At 34.2% G+C, this 22,702-nt stretch overlaps 1 protein-coding gene across 7 annotated transcripts in view; it reads left to right on the plus strand.

The window, feature by feature from the left end:
- The window catches only part of EFR3A (EFR3 homolog A), a 163,400-nt gene extending 140,708 nt beyond the window's left edge, over positions 1–22,692 (plus strand). For 4 of the 7 annotated variants that reach the window (XM_077167678.1, XM_077167679.1, XM_077167681.1 and 1 more), the window contains exons 19-24: positions 954–1,045; positions 5,444–5,492; positions 8,754–8,857; positions 9,368–9,417; positions 18,811–18,905; positions 20,978–22,691. In XM_077167678.1, coding sequence (XP_077023793.1) covers positions 954–1,045; positions 5,444–5,492; positions 8,754–8,857; positions 9,368–9,417; positions 18,811–18,905; positions 20,978–21,096 — 509 coding nt within the window. In that variant the 3' untranslated portion in view covers positions 21,097–22,691. Of the gene's footprint in view, positions 1–953; positions 1,046–4,396; positions 4,683–5,443; positions 5,493–8,753; positions 8,858–9,367; positions 9,418–18,810; positions 18,906–20,977 lie in introns of those variants that run through there. The other 3 variants (XM_077167682.1, XR_013178526.1, XR_013178527.1) reach the window with 3 other exon arrangements.
- Positions 22,693–22,702: the final 10 nt, after the last annotated feature.

The following is a 22,702-nucleotide window of genomic DNA, read 5'->3' on the forward strand; positions in this document are numbered from 1 at the left end:
TGTTCTCATAGCGCCCTGTACGTCTCTGACATAATTTATTGTTTATGTAATTGGTTTATTTTCTGCCTTCCTATTTAATTGTAAACTCTGTGAGGGTGTGGACCATGTATTCAACAGTCTGGGCCTAATCCCTAACATGGTCTCCAGTCACTCAATAAATTTGTTGAATATTGAAAACTGAAGTAGAAAAGGATGTATGGAAGGTGATTTTAATAAACAAATGTACATTTCCATAAAGTGGTTAAGCAGAAAATAGGCTGAGGAATAGCTATTGAATTTAGTTAATTGGAGGACAGTGGCATTTTATGAAAAAAAGCATTGTTAGAGGAACATGGGATGTGAGGTTATAATTGTAAGGATTAAGAAGAGTAAGTGGTAAAACATCAGAGCAGTTGATTCAGACTATTCAAACAAGTTTGCAAAAGAGAAGAGAGAAGTAGATCGATTAGGACATTGAGGTGAAAAGAAAGTTCTCCCAAATGAGTGGTCAGATTAAAACGCACTTTTTTAAATGTTGGTTTCCAAGCCACCATCCTATAACCAAAGTTAGTTGACAGCTTCCATGTTTGGTGGAAAAATTAAGAGATATAGGGACAATATTGTGAGTTTTCATTCAAGCTAAATATATACAGTTGAAATTCAGTATTTCCTTCTTTATGATGTTAGATTTGTTTGTTTTAATTAACCTATTAGTGTTGATGCTGCTGTTCTGAATGTCTTTTTTTAGAAAATAAACGCCATCAACTTTGTTTCAGATCACTTTTTCAATTTTATCTTTTAATCTGCTTCAAAAAATTTAGTCTGAGAAGCCACTGCTTTATATATTTAGAAATTAGCAAAAGAAAAATAAACTGCCTTAAATTTTGAAATTAGAAATATGTAGGGTTTATAAATGAAAACCAGTGTACTGTTTGTAAGAAACAAATATTAAGGAAGAACAATTTTCATTTTAGATGAAGATCGACTTTCTAGAAGAAAGAGTATTGTGGACACTGTATCCATTCAGGTGGATATTTTACCCAGCAATGTTCCTTCTGATGATGTGGTAAGTTGCTGAAAGTTTACAGGGGGTTTTTGTCTTGAGATAGACATCATTTAAAATAATTTTTTTGCCCTCCATGCTTTCATGCAAGAAAGTCACACATCCTAAATTATCCCAAAATTGTTGTTAGTAGAAATCAATCTGAGTTAGCGTTAAATATACTCATAATTTATTTTGCTGAACTCATTTCAGCTGTCTATAAAGATTCATAAACTTGACCTTCTGTCGTGTAATAATATTACAGTAATAATGTGGATTTAACATTGTAATTCAATGATTAAACCTTGTAAAGGAGCTGTGGAACAAAACTACTAAGTAAGATTTTTTTTAAGTAAGAAATGTTATACAAGGCAGGTTATTAAATCAGTAAGCCCTATAGCTAGATCTTATTTATTTTTAAAGATTTATGAAACATAAATTATGGAAATAAATGAAATTATAAAATCTCACATGCAGCCAAAAACTTCTGCTTCTATAAAGTTCCAAAACTTCACCTGTGAGGGAAAATGTATCATTTTGGACAGTAAATATAATGAATTTAATGTAGCTTGAGCTGTCTCAGCGAAATAGGTACTCCTTAAGGACTGTACCTTATTTGAAACATCATAAATTTAATGCTACCCTCCTGTTTCAATAGAGCACAAGAGTGTACCCCCCTGAGTTACTGGAAGAAAAAGCAACCAGTATTCTCTAAGATTTATTCCATGCAAATTGTCAGAGAATTTTGATAGTTAAGTAGAGATACTGATAGTTAAGTAAAAATACAAGCCTCATCCTTGTAGTTTAACCATTGCTTACCTTCCTACATCTTTCATTATCTCTCATTAGTACAATATAAATAATTAAACAAATATCCATATATGAAAAAGGGAAGGGAGTTGTCTGAATTGATGCTTTCTCAGCCTCCTTTCTCCTCCCTCTTTCCAATCCCTGCCGGTTAAATTGAACTTCAGAAACTAAAACTATTTGGTGGCCAGAGGTACAGCTGAGCAGTATCTTCTAAGCTGATCAACTCTTCATTATATCAAATCAGTTTTCTGAGCACATTTTCAACAGAGCATCAAAAGTAGTTGAGAGGCAGTTTTAGTTTGTTAATGCTTCCAGAAATTCAATAAATCAGAAATGGGGTGATTTTTTATAAAGGGAATTTATTAAGTTCCAAGTTTACAGTTCTAAGGCCATAAAAATGTCCAAATTAAGGCATCCAAATATATATATCTTGACTCAGGAAAGGGCCGATGACATTTGGGATTTCTATCAACTGGGAAGGCACATGGACTTCTGCTGGCTTTCTCTCCCAGCTTCTTGTTTCAAACAGCTTCCCTAGGGGAAGGCTTTTTCTGAGCCATTTTCCAAAATGGTCCCCACCTAAAGGACTCTAGTAGGTGATCCCACCTTAAGTGGGTAGAGTCGCATCTCCACAGAAACCACCTAATCAAAAGGTCCCATCCACAATTGGGGGGGGGGTCACATCTCTATGGAAACAGCTTCATCAGAAATATCCCATCCAACAATACTGAATAACGATTAAAGAACATGGCTTTTCTGCGGCTCACAACAGTTTCAAACCTGCACAGGCAATTGATACTCAGTTTGAAACTTGGGGGATTAAGGCTGATTTAATGTGCTTACCAATTTAAGGCTCAAGAAAAATCATCTGCCCTGAATTCACTACTTACTTTAAAGCCATTTTAATGTTTATACTCCTTACTAGGAAGGTGAGTATCTTGCTAATAATAGTCTTTTAATGATTCTGTATTGATCTGCTATTACATTTTAGAGAAGAAATTCATCCAAAGCCATAGATAACTTTGTTTTGTCAAGAGTACAATATATTTTATTGGACTGCTATTGTGCCATTCTCCTTTTGCTAACTTTTTTAAATAGAGGAAACACTTGAAGCTGTTACACCGTCTATTCAGATAAAATGAACTGAAAAAACATTTGCATAATGTGTGAGGGAAGATTCTTGACCATAAATTTTACACTAAAAGTCTTTTAATACATTTGTTAACTTTTTAACCATTATGTTGTTTTCTGTTTGCTATAACTGTAAGTCCCAAGTCAAATATGCCTCACACTGGAGATTAAGTACAATTTGGTATCAAATCGTAGCTGAACACATTTAGCTGAGCACAAGTTTCAAATTCATTTATTATTATGAAATCAGTTGGATTAACTGGGGAAATGGATGGGAGGTTTTATATATATATAATATATAAAATTTGGGAACATATTAAATTCTTCTTTGTGCAAATTGTTACTGTTTGGCTGAACAGGATTATTGTTTATTCTAGGACAAATAGCAGATGTTTGTTTTATACCTACATACTCCTCCTATCTCTTTTACTACATACAATTGAAGAAAGAACCTGCTGTGCTAGATGCTATAAAATTACTAAGGAGTCAGTGAAAATGGCATAAGTATTCTAATTGGGAAAAAAAATGAATCTATTCAGGTCCAAGGGTGTTCTAAATCTATGTTATTGCTTTAAAGCAAAAGTCACAAAGAGTAAAATGAACTTTGAAAATTCCTTGAGAAGGTACCTCATTAGAGACCTGTGTGCCATCTTTTCATTAGTCCAGCACAGCCAATTTTTCCTCTAGAGTTGGAACAAATTGTAGATTGGTTGAGCAACAAAATATGAATCACTAAACAGTAGCATAAAGCAGTCTGCCTTTATTTTTTAAATAATAGGATTCACAACAAGATTGGATCCACAATATAGAAAGTGATTCTAAAGCTGAGGGTTTGTAATTTGGTAGAAATTGAGACCCATGGAAAGTTGGGCAACGTCATTGTCAGAGCTGTGCTTTCATGACAGAAATCCCTCAGAAGTATGGCTCAGTTAAATCGGAAAGAGGTAGAGAGGCCGGGAAGGAATACTTGTGATAGTCCACGCTTTAAACTATGAGGACCTGAACTTGTTTTGCCTGGCTGGAGGTGAGGAAGAGGGACATGATAGCAGGAGTATCCTATTATAAAGAATGGATCTCATTAACAAGCAACTTCAAAGGGTTTACAGAAAGAAGATCATAAAAGAGGAGGTGGACAAAATGATGTTTTTTTAATGCTGGAAGACTGTGTCATAACTATCTGATCTAGGGAAAATAAAAACTAGGGAGGAAGGATTAGTACATTAAAGTATTATAGCTTTTCATTTATCCAGGATCAAATCCAGGATCAAACAGGTAATAAGTGAAAATTCTACACAACAAGAACGCTGGTCCTCTAACTTCGCCCATGTTCTTTCTTCTGTATTATAATTGTCTCTCCAAAGTTCAAAGCACCTAGCCAATTCTAAAAATAATGGTGGTTTTTTTTTTTTCATTGAAATATTGGTTTGCTTCTAGGTACAAATAATTGACCAGCTAGAGCCTAATCTTGTATGTCTGCTCCAAATGTCTAGAACAAAGCAACTGAAGATTCCCAAGTTTAATCTGACTTCAACTAGAAATGTGAACCCTCAGTAGAAAAGCCGAGGTAGTGGAACTCTTGCTGCTTGATTTCCAGCTCAAGCCTTTGTATTAAAGAGAAGCTAAGGTGCAAAGCGTGACGTATTTGCTTTCGTTAGTCTTGCTGCCTTAGACTTAGCAAAAGAAGTTCATGAGCTAAAATTAGGGATGACCAGAGTCCCAGGCAAGTACTCATGTATCATTTCTTAATTTTTACTCAGAGATACTGTAGTTACTAGTATTATTCCTTCTGTAGGTATTATTCCTTCTGTAGGAATTATTCCTTCTGTAAATGTGCTGTTGTCGCAAAAAGTATTATTGACTTAACATAAAGTAGATGATTTCATACTTTGTACATACTTAGAAGCAAGAGAATAATTTGAGAGATCTATGTTAAGGGGATATCTGAAAAAATAAAACTTGGTAGTTGCTCTTATAACATCCAAAATATGCTTATTTTATGATGTTGACAGTACTCAGTGAACATTTCCAAAGTGGCAGGTCTTTTAAACTTAGTTATCTCATATTTGATTTATATGCTGTATGTTACCAAAATTATAGAGGTTATAAAGTAATCAGTTTTCACATGACTAAAAATGTATTTATATATAATCACTTCCCTGAATATCTCAAAGCCAGTGGAATTAAATCCAGGGTCATATTTACTAGAAATTGAATTCTGTAATTCATGGGGGGATTGCCTTGGGGATGCTAATTCATTTCAGCCAGCCTAACACTGTTTTGCAGGCTGGTATTTGGGAACCCTGTGGTACGCCATTGTTAACAAACCAATGAAAAAGTGGAGATTGTTTGTATTATGGAGTATAATCACAAATCAAGCCAATACACACAAAAAAGTCATAAAATTCTTAGGTGACTTGTAACTGGATGAAGGTATTTACATTGACATTTCTAAATTATTTACTTAAAATCGATTTTCTCTAGGTTAGTAACACTGAAGAAATCACCTTTGAAGCATTGAAGAAAGCGATTGGTGAGATTTTTTTTTTTTAATACTTTTTGCATTCGTAATATTTTCCTAGTTCATTTGTTATTTCTTTAGATGCCAGAATAAATAAGGCAACCTGGCAAAGAAAAGAAAGTACTGTTGGTTTATATATAAATATGTGATTGATTTAAGTGTTCTTTTAGGCCTTTAATTGTCTTAATTCCATCACAGATAAGTATTTTCCTTCAGATAGACTGACTTTCTTAAAGTTATGACAGCAGTAATCACAGTGTATTTTAATGGCATCCTTATTTGGTAGCCAGTATTCAGGTAATCTTAGTTTAATAGACCGAATGGATTTGGAAGTAAATTAAAAGAAAAACCTATGTGAAATAATCTGTGTATTTTCTTTTGTTGGTGTGCTGTGGGAATGAGAATTTTGAGAAAACTAAATATGCTGATTTTTAACAGGCACATAGTGGTATAATTAAAAGTGTGTTTATAATTAAGAGAAAAGAGCTGGCTAAAATGGTTAGCAGGCATTGTTGACTGTCACATTTTATCCTTAGCATTTTATCAGTGAGAACATTGAAGCAGAGGAGTTAACTAGCTCCCCTGAGATCACTCAACCAGTAAATGGTAGAGCCAACTTTCAAACCCAGGTCTGGCAGACATAATTTGTTCACTTATCTTTGATAAGACAGTACTATGATTTTTTTTCTCCTTTGACCTATATGTAAATAAATTTTACCTTAATATAATTTGCCTTTTGTTTTTTTAAAATGGTTCCTTCAGTTGAATTTGGGTAGTAATTACTATTAAGCTAATGAACATCTTGGTCTCAATTCTTTTCGAATTGGTAAAATGATATAGGTATCCTTCATGCTAAATATGTTTAGAATTCAGTTCAACTTTCAGGATTAATAAAGTTGGGAATTAGTTTGATCAATAGGGAAACAAATTCCAGACCTGTGGATGTAAAAGTGGATCCTGCATTTGGGGGAAGATTTATACATGGTCCAGACTAGGGGAGAAATTCACCCACATTTGGTAAGGGGTACCAAAAAAAGAAAGTAATTATCAAGGGGAGTGAAATTATCATGCCACCCACATATGTAGCACTTTTTTAAATTGTATGTAACATGAAATATTTTTTGGCCTTATTTGCCAAGTAATGCTTAATCCAATGGAGGCTTTTTTTGTGATTGCCACACTGTATCAGGTTTGCCAAAATAAAATTCTGACAGCAAGCAATTTTATAATTTTGTGCAAGGGCTTTAAGTGATTTAAAGCTTAATAAAACATGGTGAAGAAGTTACAAACTAGGGCATTGGTTCTCAAAGTGGGCTGTGAACTCCTGGAGGGTCCATGAGGTAAAAAGTTTTCTTGTCATACTACTAAGACATTTTTTTGCCTTTTTACTGTATTGATTAGTATGAATTTAGTAGTGGTAATGTATACCATACATTAGTGTATGAACACTATACTTAGTGTTCATACATTAGTGTATGAACACTATACTAATGCTTCATATGTTCATCAGAGTCATACACTCACAGTTAAAACAAATACTTAAGAATGTCCTTGATGAAGCAGGATAAGTTACTAATTTTATTAAATCTCAACTCACAATTTCATAGTCTTTTTAAATTCTGTGTGATGAAATTGGAAATACACATAAAATACTTCTGTGAGTATCTTGAGTCACAAGCTGATGTAGTCTTTTTTCGTATAATACCATTTTTACTTTTAAAAAAAAGCACTGACAGAAAACCCTTGATATTTAGGAGATATTTTTCTCAAAAAAAAAAAATAAATGAAATGAGCCTGTGACATAGTGGAAAAAAAATCAATATTTGTTTTCGTTTATGAAATTAGTGATTTCAAACAAAAATTGGAATTTTGGAATTTATGTCCGCCACTGTGATAGCTATTATCAAGGCTTCCCAACATTTGTGATCAGTGGTTATACTAACAAATGTGGTTTACATATATGCACAAACACACACACAGATTTGGAAAATTAATTCTGACAGTAAGCAATTTTTAAATTATGTGCAAGGTGCTGTAAGAGATTTTAAATGAATTAAATAATTTTTAAAGTTTTCTCAGTTTTGTATTCTATGGAGAATATCAGTAGATATAACATATAAACAAAAGCTCTTTAGTTTTCTTGATAATTTTTTAGAGTGTCAGGGAGTTTTGAAACAAAAAGTCTAAATACTGCTAATCTGATGCATGAAAGACAAACTTACTACCTACAGGCCAATTTTAGATTGAAGTATTATTTCAGAAATTGAATTTAAATATCTAAAGATCAGGGATGTATGCCTCAGCTAGCCCAAGTTATCTTACCTCTTTCTGTTTTTACATGACCTGATTAAACATTTGTGCCTCCCAGCTGGCCCCTTGCACGTTTAAGCTTGTGAACAATAGATTATCATAATTCTGCATTAAAGTCATTGAGAATATATAAAATCTTCAATTATGTTACCTGCCACAGTTTCAAAAGGAATAATGCCTCTTTCCATTCTGCATGCTATTTCCACTTACTAAACCTAGCTAATTGTTACCTACATTTTGACTACTTGAAAAGAGCTTTATTTAAGGAATCTTGAAGGTTAATTTATTTCCTCCTTTGAAATTTTTGACTAGAAAGTAAAACCATCAAGAATGACTGAGTTTTTATATTAAGCCATCAATAGATGAGCCATAAATTAGCCTCTTTTCAATATTCTTAAGTGACTAGACACAGTTATTTTATTGATGATATTAGAAAGACAGACATTTATTATTTTATCATCTCAACAAACTTCAGCTAGTTCACACATCATCTTAAGATAAAATAACCCTTCTCAGATTGTGGCAAATGAATTGAAAAGGCTGGAACAGTATGGTCCCAAATGGTCCTGTCTGTACTTCAGTTATTCCATTCACTATCAAGATTCAGCTAGCAGACATTTAGTATATCACATGTGCAAGAGCAATCATCATTCAGAAAGGACCTTGAAAATGTTTGACTTGCAAAAAGTTAATCATGCTTGTGGTTTTTTGGGGAAGAGAGACAGTTTCTAAGAGAGGGTCTTGTGCTTTGTCATTTTAACTCTTTAGATTGTGTATATGTGCTTTCTAGCCTTAAATGTGACATTGCAGTGATGTTATGTGTTTTGCTTTTTTTCCTCATGAAATAAACCTTATAAAATGTTCTTATTTTTTATTTATAGATCATTTGCTCTTGTGGCTATTAGTAGAGTTTCTGTAAAATTTTTTATGCCTTTTAACCTATCTTTATAAACATTTATATAGACACTAGTGGAATGGAAGAACAGGAAAAAGAAAAGAGGCGTCTTGTGATAGAGAAATTCCAGAAAGCACCTTTCGAAGAAATAGCAGCACAGTGCGAATCCAAAGTGAGTGAGTGAGTAAACGGTGAAGGGGTTAGAGTGGAGTTTGATTTTGTACAAGCTCTGTCTTGGTAATTGGGTTGGTAACTTCCAAACTTTAGACAATTAATAGAACACAGGGAAATGTATTTGACAGGAAACAAAAACTCTGAAGGCATAGCTGTGAAGTCTGACTGATTCCTTTCATAATGTAAGCTGATAAAAATAACAAATCACAAACTAAATATTGATGATTGTTGTTGCTTTGATATCTTTTTGGCATGGTTTTCAGTGATTTGCTATGGGTATTTTGTGTTTATGGGTGTTTTTGGTGAAACTCTAGGAGAGGAAAACATTTATTTATCTAAAATTCCAATATATGAGACAGATAAAACCAAAACATTAAAGCATTTTGTACTATTAACTGAATAGTTACAATTATTCCTTAAAATTACATTTTATTATTACATACAGGTATTTGGAAAATAATAAAAACTCTCTTAACATTTTGTTTTGTTCTGTTTGTCTCCTTCACAGGCAAATTTGCTTCATGATAGACTTGCTCAGATATTGGAACTCACTATACGGTAAAGTTTTGATACTATAACAAATAATACAACAGCAACAAAATAGAAATGATTAGAACTCTGTTAGACACTTGCTGATTATGTTTAATTGATTGTACTTTTCATTTAGGCATAGTGAGGATAAACACTATCTTATATAGTTGAATTTTTATCTCAGTAGCCATTCTGTTTACTACCTGGAATCTGGTACCATTTCTTATCTTATCTTCTAGCTTTTCTAGCTTCCCATTTTAGACTGTTCATTACTTCATAATGGTCCTCTTAGGAAATCTGGGTAATTTGGGAGGCTCACTTTCTGATACTATGTTTAACTACCAAATTGCCCATATTTGACTGTTTTGACTACAAAAACTGCAATGTAGTATGATTTAGCTCATAGTTTTCTCCAAGACAGTATTGAGCTGATGGCTCATTTGAATTATTGAACTTCTTAAGCTTTCCTAAGTCATACCCATTGGAGTCCTCTTATGAATTATTTTATGCCCCACAAGATATAGTGCCTTAACATGCTTTGGTTATTCCGTGTCTATTTGTTATTAGTTTCACAGTACATGAAAGAGGGAAAAGCAAATTCCAGGTTCTGTGCAAGGAAAAAACTTCCACATATTCATATTTTGACTTAAATGTGAAAACGGGCTTTTGTGTAAGACAGCATAGTAGAGGAGCCAAAGGTAGTTATGTGTCTGGATTTTATTTTTTTACGTCAGCTATATATTTTTTTAATTTGACTAACTAAAGCTGTTTTATTTCAACCCCAGTATCCTTTAACTAAGAAGAGACAAGTAGATATTCAAGTCCACTTACTTTACTATTTCAACTTTATGCTGACTTAATATGCAAGGCACATTTTCATTAATATCACCTCTCATTCTATGCACTTCCACCACCATCCCTACCACTTAGGTGATATTTCATATTGCTGGGTATGGGCATTTACTTCTTGGACACATATTAATTATAACACTAAATGTCTTCCACGTGCTGATATTACACTCTGTACTTTATGTCTATATTGTTTCTTCTGATCTGCACCACAACCCTGAAAGGTAGGTAGATGCTATATTTTCATTATCCAGGTGAAGACACCGAGGCTTAGAGAAGTAAAGTAACGTGCTGAAGGTCATATACTTGTGAGTGGCAAAGCCAAAATTTAGATCCATAGCCCATGCTCTGATGGCAGGTTGTTAGGGACCATCGTGTTAGCCATACTAATTATGTGGATTTCATACTTTAGTGTAAGTATTATTACTAATTCCATTTTATTGGTATACAGCTACTACTAATTTTTAGCATTTAATGAACACTTAATAGTTGTTAACACATATTGAACACTTAAGGCAGGCTAGGTATACTGATAAGTACATTTGTTATTAATATCTGTATCAGACCTTAGTGATTATTATTCTTCTGTTACAAGTATAGAAACAGTAGTACATAGAAGTTAGGCAGTTTAACCAAAGTCACCCATCTAGTTAGGCAGTAAGAGTCGTGGGATAGCTTACATGACACACAAAAACTAAACAGACTTCATAATTTGCCTTCAGACTTTTTAGTCCCTCTCTCTTATACATTTCCTCCTATTTTCCTTACCCTACCCACAAAACACAGGAAAGAGTTTGTACTCTTTGGAAACAAAACAAAACTACACAATATTATGCTTTAGTCTCCATGGTTCTTTCATTCACTGTGACCTGAGTACAATAGAAAATTTACAAGAAATACAAAGATGATGGAAAATATAGTCAAAATAAACAGACCCACAGATGATCCAATTATCAGAATTAGTAGACAAGATCCTTAAAATAACACCCTAATTCGCCTGCACACACACACACACACACACACACACACACACACACACACACACACACACGTCAAGGAATTTAAAAGAAAATATACATATAATGTGTAAAGAGATGTAATACCTTAGCAGAGAAATAGAAATTGAAAGAAGCAGATTTCAGTTCAAAACCTGAAAGAAAAAGTTCCTTTGCATAGGCTTAACAGTAGATTGGTCATTGCAGAAGAAAAGTTTAGTGAACTTGAAGGCAGGCCAATAGAATGTATTCAAGCTGAAATAGAGAAAGGTTGAAAAAATATTAAATAGAGCATAGCATCAGTTACCTGTAGGAAAATATCACTGAGTCACATATATATTAGATACAAAGCAAGATTAGATACAAAGACAACCATACCTTCTAGGCACATCTTACTAAAATTGCTAAAAAACCAAAGATACAAAGCAATAATGTTAGCAGCAACCAGAGAATAGAAATGATATGCATATACAGCACCAATAGAATGAATATGTGACTTCTCATCAGAAAACAGTACAATACAAGCCAGGAGAAATGGAGTGACAGTTTTATAGAGCTGAAATAAAGAAATTGTCAATACAGAATTATGATAAAAAAATGAAGGCAAAAAATAAAGACATTTTCAGAGAGATTAAAGTTGACAAAGTTATTGCCAGCAGGCCTGTGGTATAAGAAATAGTAAAGGATATATTTTAGGCTGAAGGAAAATTATACCAAATTGAAACTTACTTGGATTTATAGGAAAGATTGAAGAGCAATGCAAATGGTTATTATGGTGTATCAGTTAGAGATCTTCAGAGAAACAGAACCAACAGTATATATACATGCACACAGAAATATCATAATATATTACAATATCACTATATATATCACAGTATACTCCATCTTATATGTGTGTGTGTAAATATTAAGAGATTTGTTATAGGAATTGACTCATGCAGCTGTGGGGATTGCCAAATCCAGATTCCAAAGGACAGGCCACAAATTGGAAACTTAATAAAGGTGTAGTTGAGTTTCCCAGAAGAAGCTGACTGGCTGCAATAGACATTTTTCTTTCTGACTTCTCAAATTCTCAGTTCTGGCTTTAAGGCCTCCAAGTGACTGGATGAAAAGACTCCTCTCATTGCTGAAGACAGTGATTGGTGATTATAGATGCAATCAATAGATTAATGATTTAAATTCATCTGCAAAATACCCTATTAGTAACATCCATGAAGTGTTTATTTTGCCAAACAACTGGACCCCATAACCTAGCGAAGTTGGTACATGAAATTAACCATCACAGTGATTAAGTGTAAAAGATTGGTTGTCTCTTTTTCTTATCCCTTTAAAAGATAATTGATTGACTAAAGAAAAACAAACAGCCAAACGAAACAGTTTATTATGGGGTTTATAGCATGCAGAAGAGAAATATTTGACAACAATAATAAAAAGGACAGGGAGGAGAAAAATGCAAGTATACCATTTTAAGTTTTGGATATTACATGAAAATGGTATATTCATTAAAAGTAGACTGAAAAGTTAAGGATGCATACTGTACTCCTTAAAGAGCAGCCATTAAACAATAACACAAAGGGGGCGGCAGCTAAAAACTCAATAGAAAAGACAAAGTGAATACTCAAAAAGACTCAATCCAAAAGATAGCAGGAATTAAAGAACAAATAGCAGATGGGACAAATGGAAAACAAATAGCAAGATTGTAGACTTAAAGTCAATTATATCAATAATTAATAAGTTGTAAATGGAATAAATATGAAGTCAGAGATATAAGACGATTTAAAAAAGAAGTCCTATTATATATGCTCTGTTTATAAAATACTTTTTAAATATAAAGTTAAAGGATGGCGTAAGAAATGCCATGTTATGCTCATTTGTTTGAAAGTTGTGTACCTCAGAAAAGCCATGTCCTTTGATCTTGATTCAGTACTATAGGGTGGGAAGAAACCCTTCTGAAAAGATTAGTTCCATGAAAACTGGCATGCCCAGTTGTGGGTGTGGTCCTTTGATTAGATAGATATGACTACTCCCATTCAAGTTGGGTCTTGATTAGTTTGTGGATTCCTTTAAAAGGGAAACATTTTGAAGAAATCTCACATGCAGATGCTTGGGGAACAGAAGAGACAATGCTGACAGAACCAACACGAAACCCAGATGTTTGGAAATGTTGTAGAGCCCAGCAGATGTTTCAGGTGCCTTCCCATGAGATACTGAGCAAACCAGAAACCAGAGTTGTGTCCCAGAGGAGCTAAGTGAAGGCCCACAGAGGCTTCAACTGGAAACCACTGGCATTAGAAACAGGAAGCAGCAGAACCAGAAACAGGGACCAGCAGATGCCTGTCACGTGCCTTCCCATGTGACAGACATTCGCCTTTCTTTGGAATTAAGGTATCTTTCTCTGGATGCCTTAGTTTGCACATTTTTATGACCTTAGAACTGTAAACTTGTAACATAATAAATTCCCTTTATAAAAGTTGTTTCATTTATGGTGTATTGCATTCTGGTAGCTTTAGCAAACTAATGCACATGTAAGTCTTAAGCTTGAGAAAGGTGGTGTTGCTATATTGATATTGGCCAAAATGGACTTCAGTGCAAGGAGAATTAAAGGAGATAGAGACATTCATAATGATAAAACTTCAGTTTGCTAAGAGAGAATGAAAACTAAATCTGCATATACCTAGTAATAGCTTCAAACAAATGAAACTCAACAGAACTAAAGACATAAAAAGCAAATTTGCAAAATATAATTGCAAATTTTAGCACACCTCATAGTAACTGATAGGAAAAAACTCAAGAAGGATATAGAAGATTGGAACAGTATCAACCAATTTCATTGACAGAGAACACAATGTAGATGACTATATAGAATATAGATTATTTTCAAGTACACATGAGATGTTAAAGAAAAATAGACCAACGTTGGACTATACCACAAGTCTAAATAAATGGCAAGGGACTAAAATCATGTTGCGTATGTTCTGTGGCCATAACAGAATTAAATTAGAATTCACTAATACACATACCTAGAAAAATCCCAAATATTTAGAAGTGAACACACTTGAAAACAACACATGGAGCAAAGAAGAAATCATGAAAGAAATTAGTAAACGTTTAAAACTGAAAACATATGAAATCACCTTTTGTGGGATACAGCTAAAGCAGTGCTTAGGAAAAAATGTATAGCTTTAAATGCTTATCTTAGCAAAAAGAATGTTCTAAATGCAGTGATCCAATAACCTTAAAACATTAGAGAAAGTAGAACAAAATAACCCAGATTACATAGATGGAAAGAAATAACAAAGAGCAGAAATCATTGAAATGCAAAACAAGCATTAGAAAAAAATAGCAAAGCCAGAAGTTGGTTATTTGCAAAGAGTAGTAAACTTGATAAGTCTCTTGATCAAGAAAAGAAAAACTGCAAATTAACCATTACCAGATAACTAGCACAAGAAGAAACAAAATATCCAAATAGCTCTATAACTATTAAGTATGTTTGTAATCTAAATCAAACATTTAGGTTAAGAAGTGATACCAGTCTTATACTTTTTTCAGGAAATAAGAATTCATAAGATCAGGCTAACTCTGATACCCAAATGAATATAGCCAAAAATCCTTATCAGAATATTGGCAAATTGACTCCACCAATGTGTAAAACTATTGATATGGCTTAAGGTAAACTGGATTCTGAAGAAAGCAAGGTTGGTCTTACATTAGAAAAAACATTTCAGCATATTAACCAAGTAAAAGAAAAAAATACACATGATCATCTCAGTAGCTACAGAAAAAAACATATGATAAAATTCAATACTCATATTCAAAAACTTTTAGAAAGTTAGAAATAAAAAGGAATTTTCTCAATCTGATAAAGAGTAATACAAAAACTCTATTGCTAACGTGTTAAACATTATGATGAAAATCTGACATAACCCTCTCCACCTAAAATAGAGAACAGCACAAGGATATCCATCTTTTTTGTTTCTATTCAGCATTGTATTGGAAGTCTTAGCCAGTAAGCCCAAGGAAAAAATGTAAAGATTGGAAAAGAAGAAATAAAACTCTTTTCACAGATGACGTGTGTGTGTGTGTATGGGAAATCCTAAGGAATGTACCAAAACAAAACAAAGCAAAAAAAAACTGCTACAGTTAATAGGTGAATTTAGCAGCATCACTTGATTCAGGGTCAATATTAAAAATTCAATTGTATTTTTAAATGTGACCAACAAAGAGTCAGGAGAATGAAACTTTAAAACATATCTTATCAAACCACACTAATTTTTGATAATAGAGATGAGAGCATAGTTGCTGTATGTGGGTATATATGCATGTGAGTGTTTTAGTTTTCTAGCTCCTAAAACAATCACAGTGCAATGGTTTGGCTTAACAACAGAAATTTATTGGCTTACAGATTCAGAGGCTAGAAGGCTTACTTCCTCCCTAGTTCAGTATATTCTGGCTGGCATTAATCTTTGTGGTTCTTGACTTTTCTGTCATGTGACAATGTACTTGCTGATGTCTTCCCCTTTCTCCTTGGGGTTCCTTTGGCTTTTGGCCATACCTCATGGCTTCTCTGTGTCCTTCTCTATGAAGCTTCAGTAACAGTATTAAACCCATCCTAATTCAGTGGTGCCACACCCTAACTGGTAGCCTCATCAGAAGTTCCTATTTACAATGGATTCACACCCATAGATTGGCAGAAAATTGGTTAGGAATTCAACAGTACTTGTTTCTGGTGATGGCAAGTGTTCAGTATTTTGATTAGGGTATGATTTAGTATGGGTATATACATTAGTCAGTTCTTCTCCAGTAGTCCACTTAAGATCTGTGAATTTCACTCTATGGAAATTATCCCTCAGTAAAAAAAAAAAAGAGCTGATACAAATATTGGAATGGCACTTGTGGTGGTTAGATTCATGTGTCAGTTTGGCCAGGTGAGGGTACCCAATTGTCTGTTCAGGCAGGCACTGTGTAACCATTACTGCAGGGATATTCCCTGGCTGGTTAATAAACCAGAAGTCTGTTTTTTAAATCATCAGTCAGGTGATTCCCTCTAATTAACTAAGGGTGTGTTTTCCACAAGGCAAGAATCTAGTCAGTTGCATTTAATCCAACCAGCTGAAGACTTTTAAGGGAGAAGAGAGAATTTTCACCACTTGTTCAGCTAGCCAGGCTTGCCTGTGGATTTCATCGAGACCCTTCATTGGAGTTGCCAACATCATGGTCTGCCCAGTGGATTTTGGACTCTTGCATCCCCACAGTAGCCTGAGACACTTCTATTAACCTTATATTTATAGGTATCTCCCATTGGTTCTGTTTCTCTAGAGAATGCTGACTAGTATAACAATTTCTAAATTATCATTAGTTATCAGAAATAGAATTGTCTATATGAGAATGCAAGAAAAACAATGAATCACTTAACAACAATTGATGACAGTTCATAGTTAAAATACAATTATATAAGGAATATTTGAATGCGTGTTAATGAAAAACACTCATAACTATAAAAGAGTTGATTTCAAAGACTTCTATCAGCAACTTTCTACAGCACAAGTTTTGATACCAATTATGTAGTTTCAAAAGTTAAATAAGCAACTACAAGTACTACAGTAAGTTAAATTTAATTCTGACTTAATGTCCTGGAGTTCAGCCAAACGCCAAAGGTTAAGGGTGATCCTCTAAGATTGTCCAGCAGGTACCACTCACAGCTGGGGGCCCAGGCCACCTGCACTTCTGGCCAAATGGCTACAAATTTGGGGATTCTCATCACCCCCTCATGTTTGATAATTCTCTACAACTCACAAGTGGCTATTCTTAAACAATTTTAGTTTTATTATAGTAAAAGGATACAAATAAGAAGAAACCAAAAGAAGAGATAGATATAGGGCGAGGTCTGGGAACGTCTGAAACACAAGCTTCCCTGTTCTCTCCACCCGGAATCAGAACACATCACCCTCATGGCACAGCACTGGTGTATTTTGTCAGTCATGGTAGCTAATAGTGGCTTTGAATGTCTCAAGTTTATATGGGCTCTCATTACATAGCTATGATTGATTGACAGAATCACTGTCCATGTGGTTGGATTCAACATGCAGCCTCCCTCCCCTCCCAGAGGCTGGGAACAGTGGGCTGATAAGGAAGCCTTCAGCCTCACATGGGCTTCCTGGTGGGGCCACCCCCACCTAAAAACTGCAGGTTGGCCCCTCCCTGCCATCTCATTTGCATTTGAACTGTCTGGTAAAGTCCTGGGCCCACTATGAAGTACAAAGGACACTCCAGCCCGGAAATTCCAAAGACTCAGAGATTGCATCCCCAGGAACTGAAGACAAAAGCAGCCATGCTTTTCACTATAGTGCAATAAAATAGTAACAGATTGAAAGAACTATATATGACTTAATTGAAATAACTATAAACCTCTGAAAGATGCTTAAGAATACTTCTATAAATGAAAGTCAAATCTTGTTTTAGGATCAGAAGTTACTATAAAGACTTCAATTCTCTACAGATTAATCTACATTCTATACTAGTTTATTAGTCTATAGATGAATCTTTAGTCAGAATCTTCACCAAACATTTTTTATATTTGAACAAATGATGCTAAAGGCAATGGGGAAGAATCCATATGTAAGAACAAAGGAAAAAATGCTGTAGAAGAATAAAAAGGAGTATTTGTCTTGCTAGCTAGGAAAACATGGATCTTTGATACTTCAAATAGATTGGGCTTGTATACAGATAAGTAGCAGAGAGGAGGATTCAGAAATGGCATATTTGGTAAAGATGACATTCAGCTTTTCGGGGAAAAGAGCAAATATTCAATAAATTTTGTTTGGGCAACTACTTAAATTTATTGAGCAGTAAGGGAGAGAAGGAGAATTCCTACTTCTTTTACCAGGATAAAAATTTTTTACTCTTTATTTAGAAAAATGCATAGAAACTCTGTATAAGTTTAAATACTATATATATGTTTACGAAAACAGGTACAGTCAAATGCTGAAAGTATAAATTGCAGGTGTTCTGGCAGCATGTACCAAAGTCAAAATTGTGAATATACTTTGACCCAGAAATTTGTAAGATTATAACTCCTGATCAGTCAGGATTCAAGTAAGTATTATAAGAATAGACTTGTGGACATTATTATAATAATGAAAAATGGGAATGAACCTGAATTTGTCATCTAGATTAAATGACTGGGAAAGATTAAATAAACTATACTATCTCCATATAAATACCATGCTGTCATCAAAAAGGGTAGAATATATGTATGTGAAAGATTTTACTAGTGAAACAAAGCAAGGATGAATATAATGTGATCCCATTACATAAGATTTATATATATATATTTATAAATTCAAAGGGGAAGGTCTGTTTTAGACTTAAAAACATCTATAAAACCATTTATAACCACCATGATCTATTTCCCGTATAGCCTGGTATCTGGTTAGCAGCTAACTCATACTGATCTCTCTGGTTGAGTCACACTTTTCTGTTTACAGGTACTAGGGAGAATGTTCTGTGAAATGAGCGACGCTGACTGTGCCTTGTTCTAAATGAACAGCGTTGACTCTGCCTTGTTCTTCTTTTACAGCCCTCCTCCAAGCCCGTCAGGAACACTGGCCATTACTTCGGGGCACGCCCAATATCAGTCCGTTCCAGTTTATGAGATGAAATTCCCCGATCTGTGTGTGTACTGAATGGCTCATGAAGACCTCTGCATAGTATTTTGAAACTTAAAACTAAGGCCAAGCTGAGTTTTCAGGGTTTACTTAATGCATATTAACGTACATATTGGAAATAGTGATGGAACTTATCTTTAACGAAATGCTTGGCATACCATTTTAGGAATTTTGGAACTGTACATTAGTTAGAGTACTTTCAAAGATAGATTTCTACCATGTTAATTTCTTTTGGGATTCCTGTTGGTTTTTAAAGTTGAACGTGTGTATTGGTCCACTGTTAAACAGTATATTTTAAACTTTCCAAAAACATGTAATTTTTTTTTTAAATCAAGCCTTCCAAGGATTAAAATGTATGACGTGACCACTGTATATCTTCAACGTCTACATAGCTGCTTGGAAATAGAATTGCTTTTGTTTTTGGTCATCTGCAAAAGCAAATACATACAGTTATATTCCTAATCCTGGGGCTACAGAACTATTTTTGGCTTTTGTCCCCATGCTTTAGTTAAATTGTGACAGGCATCCTTCTCTTTGTTTACTGTAATAACATGACAGGCATTCCTCAACTTGTTTACAGTAGTAAGATATCTATTGAATAGTATTCCTACTATAGGACCCTAAAAATCACTATGCTTAGTGCATCTAGTTGTAATACTGTCTCCTGCCAAGAGTTTCACCATTCTACTTGAGATGCTTAGAGCTTACTGTTGGAGTACTGAACTGTGCAATATTTTTTACATCTAAAATGTATTAGTTTACAGGCTATGCTTTGAATTTATAGTAGTATTTTGCTGTGGCTCCATTAATTAAATGAGATATATATTTAGTATAGGAAAAAGAAAAACATTTAAAACAGGTACTGGTTCACCTGTGAGAAGTCTACATTTCTATTAAGAGCACATTAATACACGTTTTTGCATTGGGCATTGTCTTAAAACCTTGTAGTCAAAAATTCTCCAAATAGACTCTTAATTTTTAAGATTTGAACTGTAACTTATATGCAGCTGTGTTTTGGACTAGTTACATTACATTTGAAAAGAGTGCCTGTAGTTTAGCAATCAGGTATGCTAAGGAGAGCAATTTAAGCTTCTGTTGATTTAAGCTATGTAGATTTCATGTACATTTTACATTTGCATTGCCAGACTCTAGTGGTTTTAGTGAATTCATGACATAAGAATTACCTTTTTTTGCAAATAATAAAATTCTCTTAGGACACTTTTATAAAATCATCTTTTTATAATTCTATCTTTTCAGATCAGTTTTCTTTTTACATAAAACAATATACATATCACAAATTATTGATTTCAGCAGTCCATTTTTTGGCAGTTGTTTTTCAAAAAATTGCAGTGAAGAATGGGATATTACAACTTCATGTTTATGATTACTGGGCACCTTTAGTAGAAACAAAATATAGTAAGGAAACAGAAAAAGCATTTATGAATGTTTAAATCAAAGTGCCCTCATCCCTTGAAACACATTAAAAAAGATTCTAGTCACTTAAACTTGTGCAAGGACAGCAAACCGCCTTGGACTGCTCATTAATGTAGATGAGCAAGACCAGGTTTTCAGAGGGATGGTTCAGTCACCAGCGGAGGAGTAAATTTACTAGCCGTATTGCAGCCGACACTAAAACTTCTGATCAGGGAAAGTGTTCTTATCGTTTAATAGGCCAAGTTTTATGGTTTTTATTTTATTCCCCTTTTTTCTTCCATATGTTTAGAGCAGGATATTAATTTTTGACTGTATTTTAAAAAGCTAAGCAGGGGAACATGCAAAAACAATCATCATCCACTTGGATGTCATTTTATAGATTAACACTGTGTGCTTTTGTATGAAAATATATATATATAATTTAATGGTATAAGAGAAGATATATATTCATTTGCACTCATGCAAAACACAAACGTAGCTCTACAGAATTTCTTATTTCTCTGAGATTTAAAAATGCATGTATTGCATGTAAAGAAAAATCATTGCAACTAATGTTCATCACCCCTTTCTGTTGATCTCTTTACAGACTGTTGATTTAGGTTTTGTGGGTTTATTGATGTTGTTTTTTTTTCTTTTAAATTACAGCAGATTTCTATGTATCCTGGATTATTGAACTGACGTTGTTAGCAATGATTCTTGAGAAATGGACCTTTTCTTTGATTTGTTCCTTACATGGTGCAGGGAATTCTGCAAGTAATAGATAGGCATACTGTATTGTAACCAGTTTGGATATTGGAAGATTAGGATTTATTGAAGTTCACTGTATTGCTTTATTTTTGTAGATATTTAAAACCCTTAATAAACTGTTAGTCACTCTCTTCTTGCTGTATACAGTTTTATATATCATTCGTTTTTTCCTCAACATTTGAATAGTTAACATTTAAATTTTCCTCTGATATTTGTGTTGTCTGTGACTGCTCATATAGAATTTGATTTTCATTGGAGTTTATCTGAGTACACATAGATATACATAATTATTCCCTTAATCGTTGGAATTCGTTTTCTTTTAGAATAGAAAAACATTTTACCAGCAGTTAACTTCCCATCCCCAAAATATTTCTTCTCTTCTCATCTGAAAATGAAACCGATTTGTCTTATTCATGATGATATATGTAATGAAGTGAGTTTTATTGAAATGTAAAAATCCTCTGTGCAATTTATATATAAGCAATAAACATTATTGGTGGTATAAGTATATTTTAGAAGGTTTTTTTTGTTTTTTTGGTTTTTTTGTGTGCTGTATGGCAGGATCACATTTCATTCTATTTCCATGTGCATCTCCCATTATTGCAGCACCATCTGTTCAGTTTCTGTTTGCTGGGAAGTGCATGGGCCAGAAGTTGAACCTGGGTCTCCCACATGGCAGGCAAGAATTCCAGGTATAAATATATTTTAATAATCATTATTACATTTTTTGAGTTAAATTTATTCATTATTTGCTTTAGTTAAAAATGAAATGCTTTACAATAAGATATGACTTCACACCCACTAGGATTACTATTTAAAAGGAAATGGAAAATAAGTGCTGATGAGGATGTAAAGTAGAAAGAACCCTGGTGCATTGCTGATGGGATTGTAAAATGGTACAGCTGCTGTGGAAAGCAGTTTGGTGGTTTCTCAGAAAGTTAATATGACCTGGCAACTCCACTCCTAGTACATAACCCCCAAAATTGAAAGCATGCATCAAACCAAGACTTGGCACATCAGTGTTGATCGTAGCAGTCTTCACAGTTACCACAAAGGTCACACCCACAATTGGGTGCTCAGGGAATGCCATCCAAGTTTCTCATGACCTAGTGACTTGGCCTGTTCCCGTGTCCCTGACCTCACTTCCTCCCCCACTTCCCCAGCAGCTTGCCACCTAAGACTAAAATTCACTGAGCTCTTCCCTCCCTTAGAGCCTTCACAAATGTCACTGTCTCTGTCTGAAGGATTTCCTCTTTGTGTTTTTTCTCTCCCAAATAAATGACTTGCATTCAAGTTCTTGTCTCAGGATTGATTTTTGGGAAAACCTCCACAATGGCTCTCAGTTAAGACCGCACTGTTGAAAAGATGCCAGTGTGTTGGATTCATGAAAAGATGCTCCTCGTGTGATTTCCCGGAAGGGAGGGAAGGATGACAGCTGCTGACTGGGCACCATGACTTGATTTCTTAAAGTTAAGTTAGTGTTGCTAACTCGGGAGATTTCCATGCCATGAAAAAGTCAGCAAATGCTGGCTTTTTAGAAGCTCTGCTTTCCTGTCTTCCTGAGCAGCAGCCAGGAACTCATACTACAAGACATGTGACTTAGGGGAATTGAAAGCAATGGTG

Source organism: Tamandua tetradactyla, chromosome 6, assembly GCF_023851605.1.
Source record: "Tamandua tetradactyla isolate mTamTet1 chromosome 6, mTamTet1.pri, whole genome shotgun sequence".
NCBI lineage: Eukaryota > Metazoa > Chordata > Mammalia > Pilosa > Myrmecophagidae > Tamandua > Tamandua tetradactyla.